The sequence below is a fragment of the Gordionus sp. m RMFG-2023 genome, chromosome 1 (genome assembly GCF_954871325.1).
Source record: "Gordionus sp. m RMFG-2023 chromosome 1, tfGorSpeb1-WG-v2, whole genome shotgun sequence".
NCBI classification, from domain to species: Eukaryota; Metazoa; Nematomorpha; class Gordioida; order Chordodea; family Parachordodidae; genus Gordionus; species Gordionus sp. m RMFG-2023.
In genome coordinates this window covers 48,228,389-48,251,924 of record NC_088775.1, presented here as the reverse complement: position 1 = coordinate 48,251,924, position 23,536 = coordinate 48,228,389, and the positions used below count along the sequence as shown (strand labels likewise).

Sequence of the window (23,536 nt, the reverse complement as noted above, 5' to 3'; positions counted from 1 at the left end):
AAAAAATTGAGTATATATTACATTTTAATACAATTAAAATGATCTGAAGATGCCTATATTAAATATATATTTAAATTTTAAGCAGTAAAGGATATTTTCCTGTTACTAAGTATTCTTTTATTGTTTAATGTTTATCTTATCTTATTGTTTGATATTTATCTGTTATCAATTTAAGCAGTAAAGGATATTTTCCTGTTACTAAGTATTTAATTGTTAGATATTTATCTGTTATTGTTTGATATAAATTTATAAATAAAAGAATACTTAGTAACAGGAAAATATCCTTTACTGCTTAAATTGGTACATTTAAAATTATAATTATAAATTTATATCAAGCAATAACAGATAAATATCTAACAATAAAAGAATACTTAGTAACAGGAAAATATCCTTTACTGCTTAAATTGGTACATTTAAAATTATAATTAACATTTAAAACTATAATTATAAATTTATATCAAGCAATAACATATAAATATCTAACAATAAAAGAATACTTAGTAACAGGAAAATATCCTTTACTGCTTAAATTGGTACATTTAAAATTATAATTATAAATTTATATCAAGCAATAACAGATAAATATCAAACAATAACAGATAAATATCAAACAATAAGATAAGATAAACATTAAACAATAAAAGAATACTTAGTAACAGGAAAATATCCTTTACTGCTACACCGGCTATATAAAAAATTAAAATACAGCCCGGTTCGTGTACCCAGGCCGGGCTTTAGGCCAGACCTGCAGGTCTCTGGTGTAAATATTAACAATTTGAAGTTGACCATTTTAATTTTCCTAAAAAAGAATATTACTGAAAAAGGATTAGTAAATGAATTTAAGGTTGTTAAATAATTATTTGTTAAAAGTTTAGAAAATTATAAAGATTGTGTTACGTCATTTTGTCAAATTTTTATATCCATATAAAAATGCACTTCCAAATGTTTTTCCAATATTATGCATTAGTTTATATAATCCACCTTTTTCATCATTAAAAATAATTATTAAATCAAGTAAACGTTCGAGTAGTGATATAAAAAAGGGTAACTTGATTTTACTAGGACATGAAAAAAACATACTGAAACTATTAAGTTTCGAAATGTTTTCAAGGCATTTAGAAATACATCTCAACTAAAATTATATTTTTAATGCTTTATTTTCTTATTAGTTTTACACTGCTCAATCATTGATCATAATATCTTTTGTAATATAGTTATAAATATTTTAATTAAATATATTTTATAATTGAATCCCTATATTATCATACACAATTAAAATATATCAACCAGGCGCGTACGCAGGAATTTGTTACGGGGAGAGGGGGGGGGGTGGATAATTAAATTTATTTATGAAAATTATTTAAGGACTATGAATATTTTAAGTTTCATATTAGGACTAGTGTTGTTAGGCGGCTCGATTTAAGCCGATTTAAAAAAACTTAAATCAAGCCATTTAACAATAATACTAGTGAATATTGAGAATTTCTAATACACATATTCAAATATAAATTGATTGTAAAATATTAAATGTATATCAGCGTATGAATCATTATATGATAAATGTATCGATAAAGAACTTTATGATATAAGCCGATTTAAAAAACTTAAATCAAACCATTTAACAATAATATTAGTGAAAATTGACAATTTCTAATACACATATTCAAATATAAATTAATTGTAAAATATTAAATGTATATCAGCATATGAATCATTATATGATAAATTTATCGATAAAGAACTTTATGATATATAAATTTAAATATATTTTAAAAAAATATTGGAAATATAGAATGCACAAATTATTACATTTATATAAATTTCCAAAATATTCATTAAAAAAATAGGGTGTATCTAAAAATGGTAAATTTAGAAACTTATTATAAATTTATAATGTAAAATTCAATATTCTTGAGTTAAAGTCAGTGATGTGCTTGGTGTTAAACTCCCTATGTTTATTAAGAAAGGCGAACACCCATTCAATCTATTTTCATAGTTAGTATTTCTTAGTAATGTTTTTAAACGGCTCAATTTATGCCGATTTTAAAGTTAACCTAATATATTATTCAGAAAAATATTACGCTAGCCTTAAGATTTTGCTCAGGTACAAAGGTTTGGACATCAATTTGCTAGATCTCGAGGCTGCAATATTTTTCTGGTTTTTAAAAATTGGTTCCAATCGAGACATTTAACAACACTTCTTCTCGGGTATGTTTTTTGTTAAAGAAGGAAATATTCTTTCAATTAGTAGAAATATTTATAAAAATTTTTATACATTAAGAAAATAGTATAAAATGGGTTTAAAATTATTCGAAACATCTATATCGCTTTTTGGAACATTATCAATCATATCTAACCTTTTACACCATAGTTTGCATTCAGCTAGTAATACATCATGGGATACTTTAACATCCCCGAATTAAAAATACCAAATATTTAATTTTTTCTCTTACAAGATTTGAAATAGATTCGGAAGAATTATGCTGTAATAATATTTGCAGATTTTTAAGTGCTGCCTGATTAATTGAGAAATTTCATTCATTTTAGCTATAAAAGTATCCAAGAGGGGAATAAAGAGATTTATTCTGTGGTATTCTTCGACTGATCCTATATTATTATTGGAACGATAAGCTTGCCTTGTTTCGAGTCGAGCTAGATAATTTATGAAATTCATTAGGGCTGTTCCGATATAAAAATATGTTATAAATGTGTATAGTATATCTTGTAAATGCCACAAGACAAGAAGTAAATTTTTAATGCATAACCATCTTTTAATGTTAATAAAAATTTTAAATAATTTACCAAATAAAATTATTTTAATGAAAAGTGAGCATCTGCAAATGAAATGATTATGTTGTTGATCGGTTTTTAACAATTTTTTGCCTATCAAGAATTCTGATTCTTATGATAATTGTTTTATAACAAGTTTTAATTTTATATCGATATTCCAAGATGCTTATACATAAAAAAATAAGCTATCAATTTAGTGCCAATTCTAAGATATACGTATATATAAACAGGTCATTTAAATATTGGCACAGCGCTAAAATTTGTCATCTACATATGCCCTAATTTCCTTAGCCAATATAATGCTTCTTTTAGCTATTCTCATAGTGTCAATCATATCGATATAATATTTTTGAACCATTGTACCTTAGTTTCGCAGTTAATGATTTGAGAAATTTTAAAATGATGGATAAATATAACGCCAAGGAAATTTTGAAATCGATATTAATTCGTAGAATGAATTAGTAGTGTATTTGTGATAAATAAATTAAAATGAAATATATATGCAGTAATCAATAATATCTTTGAATAATATTTAAACTGGCATCTGGATTTTTTGAAGAGGGGATTTGTCACTCTGCCCTCCCTTCGCTGCGTACGCACCTGATATCAACATATTTATAAAATCATTAAATTAACTTATCATTTTTCAAAAAAAATCATTTGTAGATTTTAATTTTATATTCAAATAACTCAAAAATTCGTTTTATGATGTTAAAAAATTTCCCAACTCGCCCTCCAAAATTTTTGCTCTCCCCCCTTCCCCAGGGCCGTAGCCAGGAATTTCCTGGTGGAGGGGGGCAGCTTTTTACTTGGGAGGGGGGCACTATTTTTTTTTAAATATAACAAATAATTAATCTTACATATAAATTTTTTAGCTATTTTTATTAAAAATTTGAAAATGTAATATAAATACAATATAATACTATAATATGAATATACAAAATAATACTATAATATAATAATGACGATTTTTATTTTTAAGTAGCATAAATAATTTAAATGATAAATTTTGTGTTATCTTTTTTTCATAAGCCATCAACACTAAATTTTGCTTACATTGATCTTTCATTGATTCTCTAGTGCTAGATAAAACTCTCTTTAGTGTAGAGAATGAGGCCTTACAAGAAGCCGTTGACACTCCAATGATAATGACTGCTGAGTAGCATTTATATAATTCTTTAAATGCGAGATAATATTTTTTTTTATACATTATATTTAAGATTTCAAAATTAGGTGTTTTTTTAACTTCCTTGACTAATAATTCTTTAGTTACTTTCATTTCAGATGTAGTGTTTCAATTTAAGTTTAATAATGACTCTAATGGAGCCATTTTATCTGGTATAAAAAATCCGGATCAAGGGGAGACAAAGTATTAAAACATGATAACAAATTATAATCATCTTCGGTAAATCTGTAAAACGATCTATAAATCTAAAATTTCATAATAACTTTTTTAAAGAACTCTAATTGGAGTCTTTTTCACAATCAAATTGTAATTTTGTCTCGACTAAAAAATCTTGAAAATCTAAAGGCGTTTTACGTACCCTTGATGATTTTTGGGGGGTTAAATTAAATTTTGCTAAAAGTTTTATAGTTTTAATTCTAATCAAATCAAAAGAATTATCTCTTTTTTATTTTTAGATATTGATTGGATTCAATACAATTTTTAGCATCACTAGATTAGTACCTACTGACTGTAGATACTTATTTAGTGAATCTATTGTTATTAATATTTCATAGATAATAATGGCTAAAATTACGTAATTTATATTATCACATTGAGATAAAAGACCAGAGGCTTCGATTGAATCATGAGTGGAAACCTCTGAATTAAAAGTTCTATTAGAAAAGTAAAATAATATTTCACCAACCTCAAAATTCTCATAAATAATTCGAGATGTTTCTAAATTATCAGTCTACCTCTGGTCTAAAAGTCTCTAAGAGTATGGCCTGTATATTTACAGGATACGTTAAAACGCCTAAAAAAATTATACAATGCATTGGATAAATTAAAAAAATTAGAAATGACAACAATATTATTGTACCAATTTTAACCACAAGGTGCAACTTATGGTTAGTTTTATTAATTTTTTTTGAAGCAGGGTTTGCACCCCTCCATTTCGGCCAGACATAACGTTTGCACCATCATATGCCTGGCTTATTATATTCATTGAATTAATATTTAACGCATTAAGTTGCTTTAAAATGCAATCAGTAATGCTTTCAGCAATAAGACACTGTAAATTAGTAATTCCGATTAAATTTTTTTTGATTTCTCCAGAAAAAATATAGCGAATAATTATGCTCATGTTTTCACAACCTCATGCATCTTTTGTCTCATCAGCCTTAAGACAAAATAAAAGGCATGTATTTTGATCTGCATTTCTATTTTATATTTAACATTATAATATAATTACAAACTTTAATTCTACTCTCAAATATTGTTATCATAATTTTAAGAAATAAAAGTTTCCAGAAAGCCTTATTTTGTGTAATGTTTTAGGCGATATTATTTAAAACCAACAAGTATGGCATATTTGTCTTATGCAATTTCATTTTGAATGAAAGATATTTCTACGTGTTTAAGAAAATCTCTGACAAAGGATAAGAAATCTTTAACAATACTATAGTGATTTTTTGCAATAGTATTAAAGGAATATGGTACCATAATACATATCCTGCACAATCTACATTGTTTTGAAATTTTTCTTACGAAGATGCATTTGTAAGCAAATTATCTAACGATTGATTCTCCATAATAACTGTGCTCTGCATTTCTTGATGGCTAAAGAATATCAAAGTTATATAACTTTGGCTAGACTAAAAAATATTCGAAATTATAGTAATTTTTATTTATAATAGATTTGGATCGAACCAATCTTGGGCTAGGCTTGTCTGGACCCTTACCGAGCGCCATTTTAAAAAAAATTTTGAACCTCGATCCTTACCGACCATTCTAAAAAAAATCGGGATCTGGGCTTGTACTTAACCTGAAAAAATAGTGGTGTCCAGACTCTGCTTGTAAGTGCTTTATTCATTTTTTGATACTAAATGTCTTATATTATTCCTGGAATAATAACTGAAACGCTGAGGTTTTATTGTTGATTTTCTCAAAATTTTTTTACAAATTTAAAAAAATTTCCTTTCAATTATTTTTATTAAATTTCTCATAAGAAAGGCTCGCTCAAAAATTTTTGCTATTAATTATAATCTTTTTTTAATACAAAAGTTGCCAAATTTGACGACGAAACCGAGGTACCTTATATAGAAGCCAGATTCACCCGATTCGATCTTTTGATATCTTACAAAGAATTAAAATCAAATCTTTATCAAAAATACATTTGTATTAAGGGTAACGTCATTAGGGTAGGTGCCATCAAACCGAAATGCTATAAACTTGCCTTCGAATGCTTCAAATGCAAAACTATCCAGGTTTTACTAATTATTTAAGTTCAAAATATAATTAACATGGATTCAAATTATTACTCAAATTATAGTGCCCAAGTCCATTTGCATTTTTTTTATTTTATATATTTTAAAATTTCGATAAAAATAATAATAATGAATTTAGACAAAATATTCTATATATGTCGTATTGGGATATGGTATCCATGGGGATTTGAAATCTCTTAATTTTGAATCCATTACTGATATCAATTTTTAATTTTGAAAAATCTGATTGGATGGGAAATTTATTTCAGCATATATAGAGTACCCAACCCACACTGAATTTCAGGCAATTTTATCATGAACTTTTTAACTAGTCTTGTATATATTTTTTATATAGAGTGAGGGCAGCGAAAACAATTTTTCCAAAATAATAAATAATCACGTTGACAACGGCAGGATTGTCCCGAACCAGAGCAACGTTTGTTGTTAAGACGATGGATAAAATATTTATTTACTTTGATGATTTTAGTGATTCTGAGGCAAAGGCATCCCTTATAGATATCCTTTTTGATAAAATATTGGAAACAAAGAAAAGATTAAAACATGATGAAGTTATTTTATTAGCCCTTGAATCTTTGAAATATTTTATTATACTTACTTAAGATCAATGTAACTACAATTTTTTATTAAATAGCTGCAATTTTATTCTTTTTCATATAAATTTGTTCTGAACATTAATATTAAAAAAATATATCCATACAACTTTTATATCTTATACTAACAATATTTTTAATTAATAACCAATCAAAAATTATAGAATTTTTGATTGACATATCTATTATATAATAATATCAAAAACTTAAAATAATTCATATTTCAGAATCCTATGACATGCCACCCCTTCACGGGCAAGAGGCACGCACTGTTTCCTGTATTATAATAATATATATTTAAAAAATAACATATAAATCAAAAAAATTTATCATTAATCTTTATAAATGGCTAGCATTGTTAGTTCCTTTATTGTAACATTGTTCATATCTTTATTAGCAGTATCTTTCTTTCTTTCTTGATTTTTACATACTTACATAGTAGTATTGCTAGAGAATGGGCCTGGATCTATCTTGCGGGAGGATAGCCCTGGATCTATTTCCGATATATCTAACCCTCTTTTATTGGCCGATAGTAGTCTTATCCATTTCTGCTTAATCAAATGTACCTCCGTTTGACATCTAAAACATCGCCTTTTTTTACGGCATTAGTCAAATCATCTTTGGTAGAAGTTTTAATATCCATTCCATTTTAGGTATTTTTATGGTTATCTGGACATAACAAGACTCGAAATCCAAGAGTTTCGAATTGGTTAAAACATGAGTTTTGTAGAACTCTTAAAATAAAACCTATTTTGATTTAAATATTTTACCAAAAATTCGTAGAATCCCAATAAAATCTATTTTGGTTTAAATACTTTATTATTTTCTATGAAAATCCAATCGCGACAAAAAAACATAGTAATAATTTCAAAACTATTTTTATCTCTATATATATTTCTTCTTTTTTACAAAAATCGAAAATAATAATCGCGACCCCCAAAAAGTTATTACATATTGTGTCTTTTTTCTTATAACACAAAAATAAATATTGAATGAAAGGTAAAAAAAATAAACGACCTTAACAAAGTCGCGCACAAATAAAAAAAACATAATTTTTACAAACACAACAATGAGAAGCGATTAAATTTTTATTAAATAATTTTCCGAAAAGAATTTCAAAAAAATAATGATATAAATATGATTTGATTATTAATTAATATTAGTGATTATTATTGAGTCAAAAATGTGATGTGTGTAATAAAACGAAAAAAAACTAATCCAAAGGAGAAAAAACTTCATTGAACCTGCCATCAATATTACCAACCAAGTTTTATTTATTTTTTTTCACTTTCATGATAATGATGTTAATTATCAATATTCTTTAACCAATTTTACTAATTACCATTAATCCAACAAAATGCTATTAAACGGATATAATGAACAATTGTTCTTGCATGAATATAATAAAATTATAATTTTTTATGCTATTTCAGCAAAAATATTATATCATTATACATGGAACAACCTACTTTTGTATTCACCAAGTACACAGTTGCTACATAATAAACTTAACTTTTCCTATGCATGTTACACTACGATATTATATCGTATTAATTTACCCACTTTTGTACTATAAAGTTCATCGGTGTTACTTATATTAAACTATAATATTATGCAAACTGTAAACTACCATTTTATGGTGAAGACAAATGAAATTCACAATATTGCACTTTACATTTTTCCTCCTAAACGCACTTGATCATTATGTATAATGATGGTAATGCCATTTATTAGTATGATTTTATTTAATCTCGATCCTATATAGTTTTATACCCTGCCCTTAACCCACTTATTCTCTTTATTGACAAATATACATGCCCACTATTTGGCTCTCACTAAATTTTGTTTTTTCATACCAATCACAGGGTATGCATAGATCTTTTTGGGTCTCAATAAATCTAATGGTACATTTGTTCTTCGACCCAGAAATAATTCAGAAGGTTTTATACCTTCTCGGTTACGCGAATTGTTATAATACAGACGCGCTAACCAGTTATCATTATTTTGCTTTCTGGCCTTTTAAATCCAATTTTTAACAAGGGCTACCATCCTCTCAGCTTGCCCTTTGAAACTGGGATAATATCAAGGGCGGACTGGGAGACTAAAGGCCTCGTGGGAGATTTCTTAAGAAAAAGGGCCTACGGTCCGCTTTTACCTAGTCTGCGGCCTGGAAATATAAGATTTTATTTGAAATCTAAAATACTATATTAAAATTTAAAATAATTTTTATATTTTTAATATTTATGTATATGATCATTTTAAAAGAATTACTCGTCCTTTGAGTTGAATGCATTATTCTTCATTAATTTATGAACTTTATTACATATATTATTTCATTCATTTAATGGCCAGCAACAAGCCTATCCCTAATAAATAAATGATTTAAAATAATCTTCCCATATTTTTATATATTAGTAATAATTTTATATCATAATTTTATATCATAATTCTTATTATTTCTTGTAATATATTTACTAAATCTTAATTGTTTTATATATATTTTTATTTTTTTATTAATATGGAAGGCTGAGGAAAAATATTCTTTAACAAAATATTTATAAAACAAAAAAATAAAATATTGAAAATAATTAAATAAAAGCTCTGAAATATTTTTATAATAAACGAAATCTAATAATATAATATATTTGTAAAAAAAGAAGTTACGCACGGCTCAAAATCGACAGAATTTGACTTTTCAATAACAGAATATATATTTAAAATTGGTGCACCCTTTTGAAAATGAATTTTCATAACCAGTAAAAGCTATACAAATTGAGCAGTAAATAGCTTTAATTTCATGATTAATTATAGCAAGCCAATTTCGTGATACTTTATCTTCCATAACTACTCTATAATACAAACGCGATGTATTTAGTCTCAGGTCCACAGGTTGGATTGGATGTTGGTATAAAAAAGATTTGAATTTAAATGAAATAAATTTGACTTAATAGGTGAGATCTTTTTTTTTAATTTGCTGCTTCTGTGCATGAAAAGCCGGGTATTCGACTAGAATTGATAGATGTAGGTATTTGTAATGTAGATATAGATGAAGGTATTTGTAATGTAGATAAAGATGAAGGTATTTGTAATGTAGAAAGATGAAGGTATTTGTAATGTAGATAAAGATGAAGGTTCCTTTAAAGTTAGGGATAGAATAGGAATGCTATTATCATTTGAAGGAAATGATATTGGAATATTTGGTGAAATTGTCCTATCATGTAAAGGTAAATAAGAAGCTGGAGTCTCTGAGCATGTTAAATATGCTATTTTTGTCGTTTGTTTGAGCATGAGAAAAATCAGTATATTAGAACATGAATCAAAATTTATAATGGGTGAAGATACTTGTAATAAACATAAAGATGGATGACTTTTTTAGATGTGATAGTGAACTTTTTATGGTATTGACTAGAATGTCAGGCAACGTTGTACTATCACCTTTTTTGGTGCATAAAGGGGAGTCTGAAGAAGTTTCAAGATATGAAGATGTTTTTTATAAGTTTGTAGTTGCTATATTGAAAAAAGACAACTTTTGCTGTTTTGGATTTTCACCAGCAATCTTAAGTTCGTTACAAGATTTCTCATGAAGTTTTTCTGCTTCACTTTTGTATTTTCTTTTTTTACTATGTATTTTTATGCATGATAATATAAAAAAAAATATAGATTTTAATATAAAATTAGAATTTATATTTAATAAAATAGCTATCAAGATTATCTATATATTTTTTTTAATATTAATGATCTATGTCATATAATGATGTTATGTTTGAATGATAAGATCATTAATAATCAATATATTTTAAGTAAAGATTCCACTCTAGTTCAGAAAAATCCTTAAACATTTACATTGGATTATGTTTGTGAAACAAATATGGTTCATTTTAGTTGGGAGGAGGATTAATACTTATACTTAGTTCTGGGTTAGAATAGTTAATTTAACTCAAGATAAATAAATAAAATGATATGAATATGAAAAAATCATAAATTATTTTAATGGGGCTTGGTATTACTTGTGTTGTTTATTATTTTCATTTTAGTCCATTTTCAATAATAATGTGTTTTCTATATATAAACATGAATTTTAAATAAAATGAATGAGTGAATGAATTTTTTTATAGTGCTTATAATTCCACCAGATAATTAAATTAATATTTAATAATTATTTAAATTTCTAATATATAAAAGAAAAACATATTTAAAAATAAAACTTTTTTGATAAAAAAATTATTATTTTGTTTTGTACTTTCTAAAAGAATGAAAATCAAAGGAAAGGATTGAGTGGCACTCCATTACTTGGAGGGGAGCTAGCTTCTTTTGAGAAGTTAGGAGCGGGAGTTAGCTATTTTTAAAAAGGAGCCTTAACAACTCTGGTAATTATAATTTATTTTTGGCTGCTTATTTGAAAAAAGAAATTTTTTTTAAAATATAAAAAGAAACAATGCTTGAAAAAATAAATAAATAATAAGATTGCAAATAATTTAAAAAATAATATATAAATATATGGTATAAATATTAATATGTACTATTTAATTTAAAAAAATATAGTAAATAAAGGGTTTGACTAAACTGCAAATGCTAAGGTAAACTGCAAATGCTAAGGTAAACTGCAAATGCTAAGGTAAACTGCAAATGCTAAGGTAAACTGCAAATGCTAAGGTAAACTGCAAATGCTTAAATTTGATTCATTTTCCTATGATATAAATAACATATAAAAAATTAAATTATTTGATATATTCAATAATAAAGAAATATACATTAATAGTTGAATTTTCTCTTATCTCATAATAATTCGTTTAAAATTATATTAAAATAAATTTCATTATTATTAAATCCGCAAGATGGCGTATTATTATTCTATAAAAAATTTTAAATTATCTTTTGTTTATTATATTTTAAAATCATATTATATTATTACCTAAAAAGTAAGATAAATTCCATATATTATTTATCAAAAATTGATTCGAAAAATTGCAAGAACAAATATAGGTTTTTATAAATTAAATATGAGCACATTTTAAAGGATAAGTAAGATAAATTAATTTTTTTTAAATAATTTTTGCATACTTGCTAGTGATATTTTTCCTAAATAGTCACTTTGTTTTTATTGCCATTATTACAATACTAGCTGATAGACCGTCAAGAATGACGGGTAATCAGAATTTTCTCCATATGGATAAATTATAAATTTTACCTTCATTTGACGATGGATGAATCAGAATAATAGTCAAATGAGAGGAATAGATTATCCGTATTCATCCTTCCAAGATTTCTATAAATTTTTAGAGAAAAAGCCAAATATATTATGAAAAATATGGGGGAAAAAATATGATTTGTGAGTTATGATATTTATTAATTCTTTTAAGAAATTTTCCACATCCAGACGTAATGGTTTTTGCTCTCTCACTTCGTAAAACCTTCCTAAATACTCTTTTAAAAAAAGACCTGCCGTCATAGATTCGAATCAATTATGGGGGCACCTGATTATCTCACAAATACTATGGTGGTGTCCACCCCATTGCAATGGGCTATTTAGAAGATTATTGGCAAAAATAATTGCCATGGGTCAAAACCCAGGGTCTTAACTTATTACGTATACTTATTAATTAGGATTTGGTGTTAAGGGAGAAGGCATAGTTTCGCATGTCATTTGTATTCCTAAATCCTCCTCCTAACATGGCTATTATCAAAATAGACTTTAAAAATGCTTTCAATAGCAAATTTTGTGAATTTCATAAATTGTTTTTATCCCAAATGATTATTCAAAATTCCTAGAGACATACTGTAACATTAAAACTTCTTTACTCAGCCCACATGTCATAGATTCTGACAAAGGGATCCAGCAAGGGGAAAACGTTCTCGTTTATTTTACCTTGGTATTATTATCACATCCATTATCTTAAATCTAAATTTGATTTGGATATAATTATTTGGCATCTTGATGATGGAACAATCTGTGATGTTCTTCTTAAAATATTGGTTTTCAATATCTTGAAGCCAATTTTAAAAGACTCATTCTTAATAAATCCAAATCCGAAATCTGTTTCCATGATAACAATTTACCGGCATAACTTTGTTTTAAATATTATACATAGCCCTCCACCATGCGTATTATGATAATTCAGCTTATTAAAATGAACCTTTAATGTTTTAGCGAGTAAATTCTGATATATAACATTTTTAAATGATTATATTTTTTTTATATAGTATTTTAAAATAATACACGCCAACTTGCGGATTTAATATTATTGAAATTTAAAATTTAATTATAAATATTTTTAATATAATTATATTAAAGGATTTAAACTATTTATTATGAGATAAAGAAAATTCAACTATTATTGTATATTCCTTGATTATTAAATATATCTAATAATTTAAATTTTTATAAGTTATTTATATCATAGGAAAATAAATCTCATTACAAATAATAGATAATATATGAAAATTTTTACATAAGCACGGGCAGTTAACTTTGGCCTTTGCAATTTAACTTAACATTTGCAGTTTAGTCAAAGTGGTAAATAAATATATTCTAAAGATAGGAAGCGACAACAAGAAATAATAATTAAATATATTATATGCAAATAATGTATTTTTTATAGCCAAAAGTTAAAATTTAAAAAAACATTCAAAAAATATTTTTTTTAAAAAAAATGGAAGCCGTAACAATCCCCAATAACGCAGGAAGCTAAATTTTATAGATACTCCATGTAGCCAGGAAAGTGTTGAACGTTATTTTTCGACACTTTATACTAACAATTTTTATTTAAATTGTACTTAGAATATTATGCTAACCATTTTTCTCATAGATGGTATTAAGGTCTAAACATCTATTATCGGAATCTGAGGCTTAGTTATTATTTTTGGCTAAATTATTGACTTGTCCCTTTTAAAAAAATACTAATTTTAAATAAAATCAGTTTTTCAAAAATAAATAAGTATTTATATGAGATAGTTTGCCACCATGAATCTTTATCTAGGGTTCTTCTACACTAAAATATTAATATAACATGTTACCAATAAGATTTTTACTATTTGATAATAGAGTTTAAAAATAATTATGACTTTTGTCACTTTTCTATGGCACATTTTATTGAAAAATTAATTAACTAGTTTATAATTTATATTTTTGCCATTTTCTTCAAAATATTCCAAAAAAATTACCAACATGGCTATTATAATTTTTTCATCACTGAAATCTTGATTTAACATGTTTACAGTATATATTTTTATCTATTTGAAAAAAATTACCAACATGGCTATTATAATTTTTTCATGGTTTTTCATCACTGGAAATATTACGGTATATATTTTTATCTATTTGCTTCAATTAAATTTAAAATAGTATAATAATAATGATTATGACAATTTGTCACATTTATATGGGGCATCTTCACTGAGATTTTAATTTAACATGTTAACAATATCTATTTTTGCCCATTTGTCTTAAAAAAATTCAAAAAAGTTTAAAAATAACGATTATGACAATTGTCACTTTTAGATGGTACATCTTATGTGAAATTTTAATTTAACATATTAAAAATAAATATTTTTGCCCATTAGCGTCAAAAAAAATCTAATATGTTTAAAAATACCGATTATGATAATTGTCATTTTCCCAAGGAACATCTAAATTCTAAAAAGCTCAAAAATGACGATTATGACAATTGTTACTTCCCTATGATACATCTTCACTGAAATTTTAATTTAACATGTTTACATAATATATTTTTACCCATTTGCCTTAAAAAAAGTCAAAAATGACGATTATGACAATTGTCACCTACCTATGGTACATCTTCATTGAAATTTTAATTTAACATGTTTACAATATCTATTTATCCATTTGTCTTAAAAAAGTTCAAAAATTACGATTATGATAATTGTCATTTTCCTATGGTACATTTTCACTGAAATTTTAATTTAACATGTTTACAATATTTATTTTTACCAATTTGTCTTAAAAAAGTTCAAAAATTACGATTATGATAATTGTCACTTTCCTATGGTACATCTTCACCGAAATAATTTAACAAGTTTACATAATATATTTTTACCCAATTGCTTTAAAAAAATCAAAAAAGTTCAAAAATTACGATTATGACAATTGTCACTTTCCTATGGTGCATCTTCACTGAAGTTTTAATTTAACATGTATACAATATCTATTTTTACCCATTTGCCTTAAAAAATCAAAAAAGTTCATAAATAACGATTATTACAATCACTTTCCTATGGTACATCTTCACTGAAATTTTAATTTAACATTTTACAAAATCTATTTTTAACCATTTTCTTAAAAAAAATTTAAATAAGAGTCGTAAAAAAAGACCTGAAGTTTGAATTTGAGTCGAAAAAACGACCTAAACTTTGAATCGGAGTGGAAAAAAACGACCCAAACTTCATGTCTGTGTCGAAAAAAACGACCCAAACTTCATCTCTGTGTCGAAAAAAACGACCCAAACTTCATCTCTGTGTCGAAAAAAACGACCCAAACTTTGAGTTAAAAAAACGACCCATATTTTGGTGTCGAGGTCGTTTTTTTCGGCTTGGTCGAAAAAAACTAGCCAAACTTTGAGTCGAAGTCGAAAAAACGACCCAAACTTTGAGTCGGAGTCGGAAAAAACGACCCAAAATTTGGGTCAGCTCTGTTCGAACCTCGGCTAAGCCGATTAACAACGTCCATAACCATAGAAGCTTTAATACTGGATGTATAATTGCAGAAAAATATATTGATCTTCATATATATGTGTTCATATCTTTAAAAAAAATAAAATATATAATTAATTTGATAGCGATAGGTTTAATACTTTTTATTAATCTCATTTAATACTGCGTTTATCAATTGGTTGACCATAATTTCGACTTAATTTTTTTTAAATTTTAAAATAACTATAATTATTGTTGGGGTCAAATAGCCCAAATGCCTTTTTTCTTCAAATATAATGATTTTACTTAGTTATATTATATTATATAAAATAAAATAATTTATATTACAATCAGATGTCGTTTTAAATTGGAACTTGAAGATTTTTAAACTGATATACAACTTTTTAGGCATATTTTACATTTGGTAAATATTGTAGTTCCTTTTATAGGATGTTAACTGTAAAATATTTATCATATTTGGGCCATAGGATTTTGAATTTTCAGAATCAGATGATCATGAAATAATAATATCCATTTTTATGCTAGTCTATTAAATTAAAATATAAATAATATTCAATAAAAAAAATTGAAATGTGAAAAAGGAAAAACAGTTGATTATAAAATATAAGACTTTTTTTCTTAAAAAATTCGGATTAATATTAAATTTTTCAAATAAATAAAAAATAAAAATTGTTTTTAAAATTGAACGAATTTTAAATTCGAACGCGTTCGTCATAAAAAAAGGAATGTGTTCACGTTCAAAGTTCGTCAAAAATAAAAAAAAACGCCGTTCATCATTTTTTTCAAAAAAACGAGTTTCAAAATAAACGCGTTCATTTACAACACTAGTTACTACTATTTGTGGAGAATAGTAAGATATTTTTAGGTAAATTAGGTATACTATATTCGTTAGTATAACATCGTGTATTAAACATTAAAATATCAAAAGGAATCATGGACCTGTTAAACGATTGAGGGGTTCGGCAAAATCTATATTATTTTTTTATCACAATATAGTTAATTCGTAATATTAAAAATTTCCCATAGTGGAAATAAGTCTTGCCGATTAAAAAATTTAACTCATGCCTGGCTCAACTATATAAAAAATTGCAAATATTCTTCTTTTTTCAAAATTTATTTTTCCTTGTAGAAAAAAGTTATATAAATTTCTTTTACAAACAAAATCATGGAGTGAAAATTTATCAAAAATTTACCTTGTCTCTAAATTAATTTTGAATAAGAAATTATATCTGAATTAATTTTAGGAAGATCGATATTTTTTAATAAATAAAGGGTGAAAAACGTTCATATAAGTGAATGGGGTGAGGGGGGGGGGTAAAAGAAGGTGATGGGCATTTGGGAAATATACCATTAGAATGCGTAAGATTTTCAAAAAAATATTTTAAAGAAATTTGCTCCAAAAGATGAAGACGTGAAACCAACTTTAAAGTTAACCATTTTGAAATCGAAACAAATGCCAACGAGTTAATAAAATGAATTAAACAAGTTATATAATATTTTACTTACAAAGTTATAATAAAACTATAAAATAAAGTAAAAAGTTAAAATTAGATATCAAAAAATTATACATAAAAAAATTTACAAAAAGTTTAAACTTAAAAAAAGCGCCTTCGAAAAAATAATATAAACTAAAAACAAAAATCGTTTATAAATAATTATTCTTTTATTTTGCCCACCATTCAAATTGAATAATATAATAAATTTGCAGGAACTATACAAAATATAAATTATAAAGCTCATGATAAATATGCAGATCTTCTACAAAAGTATAATTCAGCAAACACAATAATTATTTTTATCAAAATTTTAAATTTCATAAAATAAAAAATTAAACAGGCACGTGTTTTAACAGATGGAAAGCTATCATATCCGAATCACTGTAATGCGGATGCATGCAATAGCCGCAGTTTTTCTCCCTTGCTTGATTCTTCCTTTAACCAGTTCATTAATTCGCAAACGATAAAGTACGAATTCGATGGTCTTGTTTGCTTTCTCTTATATTTTAAATTAAAAAAACTTTTATTCTTTGTTTCATATTTATTCTCTCTTCGCTTTTAGTCGTTTAAACATTTTTTGCACACTTTTATTTAAATCAGAAATTTGCACAATCGGAATATTTCAATTATTCGAATATTATTCCAAACGAACAATATTCGAATTATTCGTAAAGAAGAAAAAATTTAGTGTCGCTATTTATTAACAATTTTTAAAAGACAAATTTTATCTAATGTACTCTTAATTTTGAAATGAAAAATTATTTGATTTAGATACATCTAAAATATTTTATTCATCAATAAATTATTTTATTTACAATTGAAAATAAAATATTATAGAAGGAAAGATACTGTCAACGAGTTTAAAATCAATTCAGGTTTAAACAAAAAATGTAATATTTATTTAAAAGTGCATATTCAATTTTTCTTAAAAAAATAAAGTAATCATTTATACATTACAATGCCTGGTCAGGGTTTCTAATTTTCATTAAGGCCTCATTTATAGTGCTGTGAAATAACGTTAAGTAACGCTATTCGTTACCTTCTTCTAGAGGTAACGAGTAACGGAACGCGTTTCTTTTTTTGAGTAACGGTAACGCAAAGCGTTACTCGTTACTTTATATTTTTTCTTAAAAAATATAAACAAAAAGAAAAACATATTTTATTGTATTATAAAATTACTTTTATTATTTTTTATTTTTTAATTATTAATATAAATAATTTAATCCGAGTTTTAATTCATATCAACCACTGCCTTCATTTTTATTTTAAATTCTCGTTGTTAAATTTATGTCGAAATTAATATTCAATCAAAATTCAAAGTAAATGTTAATTATGATATTATTATTCTTATAATTTATTTTAAGAATATTATGTCCATAGCACTTACTTCTTCAGATGAAGATGATTTAACCCTTCCCTGGCCCCAATTTGAAATATATTTTAAACTGATGTATTTAGATATTAGAATATTCATGATAATTTTCTTTTATTTTTATGAATTACATTTTTATTATCTCCCTTTTAACCAAAAACAATTTTCCTTTTATATCTTTTCTTTAACAATAAATAAATAACATATTATGTAAAATAAAAATGCTCGTTTAAATATAAATACAAATTGATATCAAAAAAATGTAATGTTAATATGATATAAAAAAAATGTTAATATAAGATAAAAATTATTTCACCGAAAGGTATAACAAACAAAATCAGATTATTTAACATTCCACCCTCCAAAGAAATCCGGCTTATGATTTCCTTGGATATGTTGAGTGGTAACGTCCTTAACGTTCATGATCGCCACGCAATACGCCACCCATGTTCATGGTGCAGTCTTCTTTTCAAACCGAACGATGGCTTGGTGAGGTAAAGGCAGCCCTTAGCTAACTTCCCAATCGGATCGCTTGTGCATGGCATCGGGAATCTATCCTCTCGATCAAGGTTTATGTTGTCCTTCAGCCAGCCGTCCAATTCACTAGTCATCGCATCAACCCTGGCATATGGAACTCTCCTTGTAGGTATGATCTTAGGCACGGCATCGAGCTTCAAGTGGATTTTCTCTTGTCTGACCACTTTGGGTTTGTAGGAGTAAGGTGATTCGAGGTCTTTTTTTGTTGTCGAGATCACCTTCTCGAGATCATTCTCTACATTACCCACTAAGAACGTTTTTAATATGTTGTTGAAGGCGTGGAGCCACATACGCCCTAGCAGGGGGATTTTATCACAATCCACAACTATGGCCTCCAGCGTTTGTGGGTTACCTTCAAACTTAACGTTCACATTGACCAGACCTAATATCTTGATGGCGTTGCCGTCATACCATGTCAGTTTCATATCCGTCTTACGTATCGTGGTTATGCCTTCAGTCTTAGCTGTATGCTTCGGAAGTATAGTGTACCTTGGGTGTCTACTTGCATCAACGTGGTTATGTTGTTGATGCTCACCGTTACGTTGTACGCGTCATATCTGGTATCGTTAACCCCCAGATTGTACACTTCCAAATTCTGCAGATTATATTCTTTAAGGTCTGTGTATGAGTCGTCGTAGTAGTAATCGTTGCAATTGTCGAAACGGTTGCGGTTATAGTGACAATTATCGTAGCTTTGATCAAAACGATTGTCGTGGAAGTTGTCGTGCCATCCATCGTATCGTTTGTTTCAGCAATCGTAACGTTCATCGAAATGTTGTCCGTGGCGATTGTCATTGATGAGCTGGGGTTGCTTGGTAAGAGATTTACTATGTGCATGAGAGTCCTGAATGGGTTTTATGATTACGTGGCTATTTTTGGCTCTGCCCATGTGATTAACCTCTTGTACTCTAGGTGCAAATGAAACAATTTCATCACGCCCTTGATGTCACTTGGCTCCGCGGTGTATTCCTCTAGACCTAGATTGTAATCTTCTATAATCATAGAGCTCCTGACCGCTTTCCTGACATCTTTGGAATTCGAGCAACTCTCACTTTCTCAATAATGCGCTGAAAGCCATTGAATTTGCATTCTTTATTGAGTCTTGCTATGCGTGTGACCCAAGCTGAGAACGTCTCATCCTTGCCTTGAGTGGCAGCATAAAATAATGAGAGTTTGACGTTCTCAGTCTTCTACGGATGTTGTAGCTTGAATTTGCCAAGAAGAGCGATTGGGTCCTGGAAGTCTGCTTCCGTGCAAATTGCTCCATGTTATTGAATTCATCATCTGGAAGACTTTGGAAAAACAACGCGGCCTTTTCTCTGTTGAAGATCTTGCTAGTGTCGAAGAAATTTTGCAATTTCCCTATATAAGCGCTGTCATCGTTACTAAATTTAGGGAAATCCAGCTTGACGAATTCGGTCATATATGTGAAATTATTTAATGCATCCATCGTAAAAGAATTATAATCTATAAAAGCGTAATATAGAATTCATGTATAATAAAATCAAGATCGAATTTTGAGATAATACTTACGCGAAGTTCGGACATAATTTGGCCTCCATGATGTATTTAGATAGAATTCTCTATTATATATTATTAGAATATTCATAATAATTTTATTTTATTATTAAAAATTACATTTTATTTTTATGAATTACATTTTTATTATCTCCCTTTTAACCAAAAACAATTTTCCTTTTATATCTTTTTTTAAAAATAAATAAATAACCAATTATGTAAAATAAAAATGTTCGTTTAAATTTAAATACAAATTGATATCAAAAAAATGTAATGTTAATAATATGATATAAAAAAAATGTTAATATAAGATAAAAATTATTTCACCTAAAGGTATAACAAAGAAAATCAGATTATTTAACATAAACCAATAAAGAAAATTAATGGTACCAAGTCTACACTTTCGAAATGTAAATTATATCACAACACAAATATTTCAACCTCAATGTCCAGCAGTTCAAACTTAAAAAAGCATTTGAAGGTAAAAAGATAAATTAATATATCATTATTTTAAATATTAATTTAATAATAGAATAATATTCTTTCATAATATTTTGAAAAATTTATCATGGAATTAAAATATAAGTAGGGCTATGTCGATATTAAATATCGGATCGGATCGGCACCGATATTTATAATTTTCTAAAAAATATCGGATCGGGCCGATACCCGTAAAAACCGATCCGATCTTTTTACTTTTCTTTTTTTTGTTATTTTATTTTATGTTATGTATATTTATTTTACATTATTATAATATTTTCTAATTTTTTTTAAATAATGCAAAGGCACAACACCCTTTAAATTTTATTCTTTTTTAAAATAGATTGATAATATTTTAAAAGTTTTTTTTTATTAAAATAGAAAGGAACACCCAAAGTTTTAATAATTTTAAATCTTTTTAAATAATAACGCCAATTTTATTAATTATACTTTAAATAAAAGAATATTTTTAAATATGGTATCTGAATTATGGAAATATTTTACAAAAGACAAAGATAATTTTGCAAAATGCGTTATCTATGGAACAAATTATGATGCTAAAGTCAAAATTAAATTTCAGACATCATAGTTTACCTACATTATTGCAGGGAATATAGATACTCCATATCGTAGAAGCTTATTGCCAGAAAATCTAGAGACTCGTATTTATTTTAAAAAATCTAATATACTATAATTTTATATATTAAATACAATTTTATAATTCATAACAACATAAAATGGATATAGTATCAAATATATGTTTTTTAAATTATAGTCTTAATTGTAGAATTAAAAAAAATTAAATTAAATGCATAATTTGATTTTTTGCATAAAAAATATTGATTTCTTAATTACATTTGGTTCAAAGGGGGGTGGTAAAAAACAATATAAATATCTGATCGGTATCAGTATCGCATAAGTTTTGGAGCAATATCGGATCATATCGGTGAAAATATGTGGATCGGCACAGCCCTAAATATAAATAATTAAATTATACTACAGTATTGGGCTGGAAACCAACATTAAAAACCCAAAATTAACAAAATATTGGTGTTGGTTCAAAGTGTTATATTAAGTTTTTTATATCTTCTATTTCTTGTTTAGTATTGCTTGGTTTGACTATAATTGTTAATAAATTTAAAGAATAAAAAATAATGATTTTAAAAAACTTTATTTAAATAATAAATATATATGAAAAAGTGGCGTAGCTAGGATTAATCCAATAACAATATTTTACAGAGAATTTCATTATAGATTTTATTTATTATTAAAATACTATATATAACATCCCATTATTTAACCAGCTGTGTTGAGCACTAAGCACTCTTGTTTGTCTGATCAAAATTTTGAAATCAATTGTTACTAAAAATAAATAAAAAATTGTTACATAAAGATGTTATCTTAAAATATATTATTTTTTTATAATTTTATGTATATTATAATTAAATATATGAATATTTTTTTAATTCTTTTTGTATAGTTTTATTTTATTATATATTGTCGGAAAAAATTAATATTATTTTTGTATATATTTAACTTTTTTAAGTAACGAGTAGCCCGTTACTTTTTTGAAAAGTCGGTAACGCGCGTTCCTTTTTTGAAAAGGTAACGAGTAACGGTAACGCGTTTCTTTTTTGTGGTAACGTTTACAGCACTACTCATTTATAGTAAACGCGTTATGTTCAAGCGTTGCGTTATTAAAAAATAATGTCAATAAATATGTATAAATTTATAAATATGAAGCGTTATGATGTTAACGCTATGATAAAATTTGAAAACATATGTATGTGTTGATAAAAAATATGCGATACGATTATAAAAATAATAGATTTTTTTAGTGCTCCAAACAAATATTCTAATATTTTCGATTATGCATATTTTATATAAAAATAGCTGTTCCTGCAGCTGTTTTAAATCATTTAATTTTCTCTTATTAACCGAAATTTAACCTATAAACACATATTGTTTGAAATTTAATTGTAATGAATCATATATTTTCATTGACCAAATTCAGATATTGATACTTGTTTTACAAGATTAAATTCAGTTAATAATCAGTTTAATATTAATGTCACAATTTTTAATGCTGAATAAAATATTTAAAAGTTTTTTAGTTAAAATTTTTCTGTATCAAACTGTCTAACACATAATCCTACCCGGCTGCTATGAATAAATCAGTTATTTGCCTAAAGGTTTAGGTCCTCAAAAATGATTAGACCTTTCTCAAAATCTTTGATGGCTCTTGTTGTCCAAACTCTGGTTAGCTTGCCGAATTCATTTACTTCGTAGCTAGCTACTGCATTCCAATCACCCACACTACATTTTCGTGGATTTTGATAACTAAACTACCCATTTTTATATATACCCAAAGATTGCTAACAATCATCCTCTTTCTTATCATCACTACTTATCAACGTATCCTTTAATCTTATTCCCTCAACTGTAGAGAGGTTATCTTTATTTTAGTCAGAGACCTGCAGAGACACCATTTGCACGGTCCGGCCCGGTTTTAAATTTTTTAGGCGCGGCCCGGATATTTTTTTTAAAAAAAATTTCAGGCCCGGCTCGGAATTTTTTAAAATTATATTCGACCTGGTATATACAAAAATTCACCTATGAGGTATTTTACCATA

General features: G+C 26.3%; 1 protein-coding gene across 3 annotated transcripts in view; it reads left to right on the top strand.

Moving 5' to 3' along the window:
• Positions 1-23,536, top strand: part of LOC135931378 (DNA helicase MCM8-like) — an 89,772-nt gene that overhangs the window by 21,506 nt on the left and 44,730 nt on the right. For 2 of the 3 annotated variants that reach the window (XM_065468442.1, XM_065468441.1), the window contains exons 3-4: positions 6,020-6,222; positions 17,337-17,464. In XM_065468442.1, the coding sequence (XP_065324514.1) occupies positions 6,020-6,222; positions 17,337-17,464 (331 nt within the window). The remainder of the gene's footprint in view (positions 1-6,019; positions 6,223-17,336; positions 17,465-23,536) is intronic. The other variant, XM_065468443.1, reaches the window with a different exon arrangement.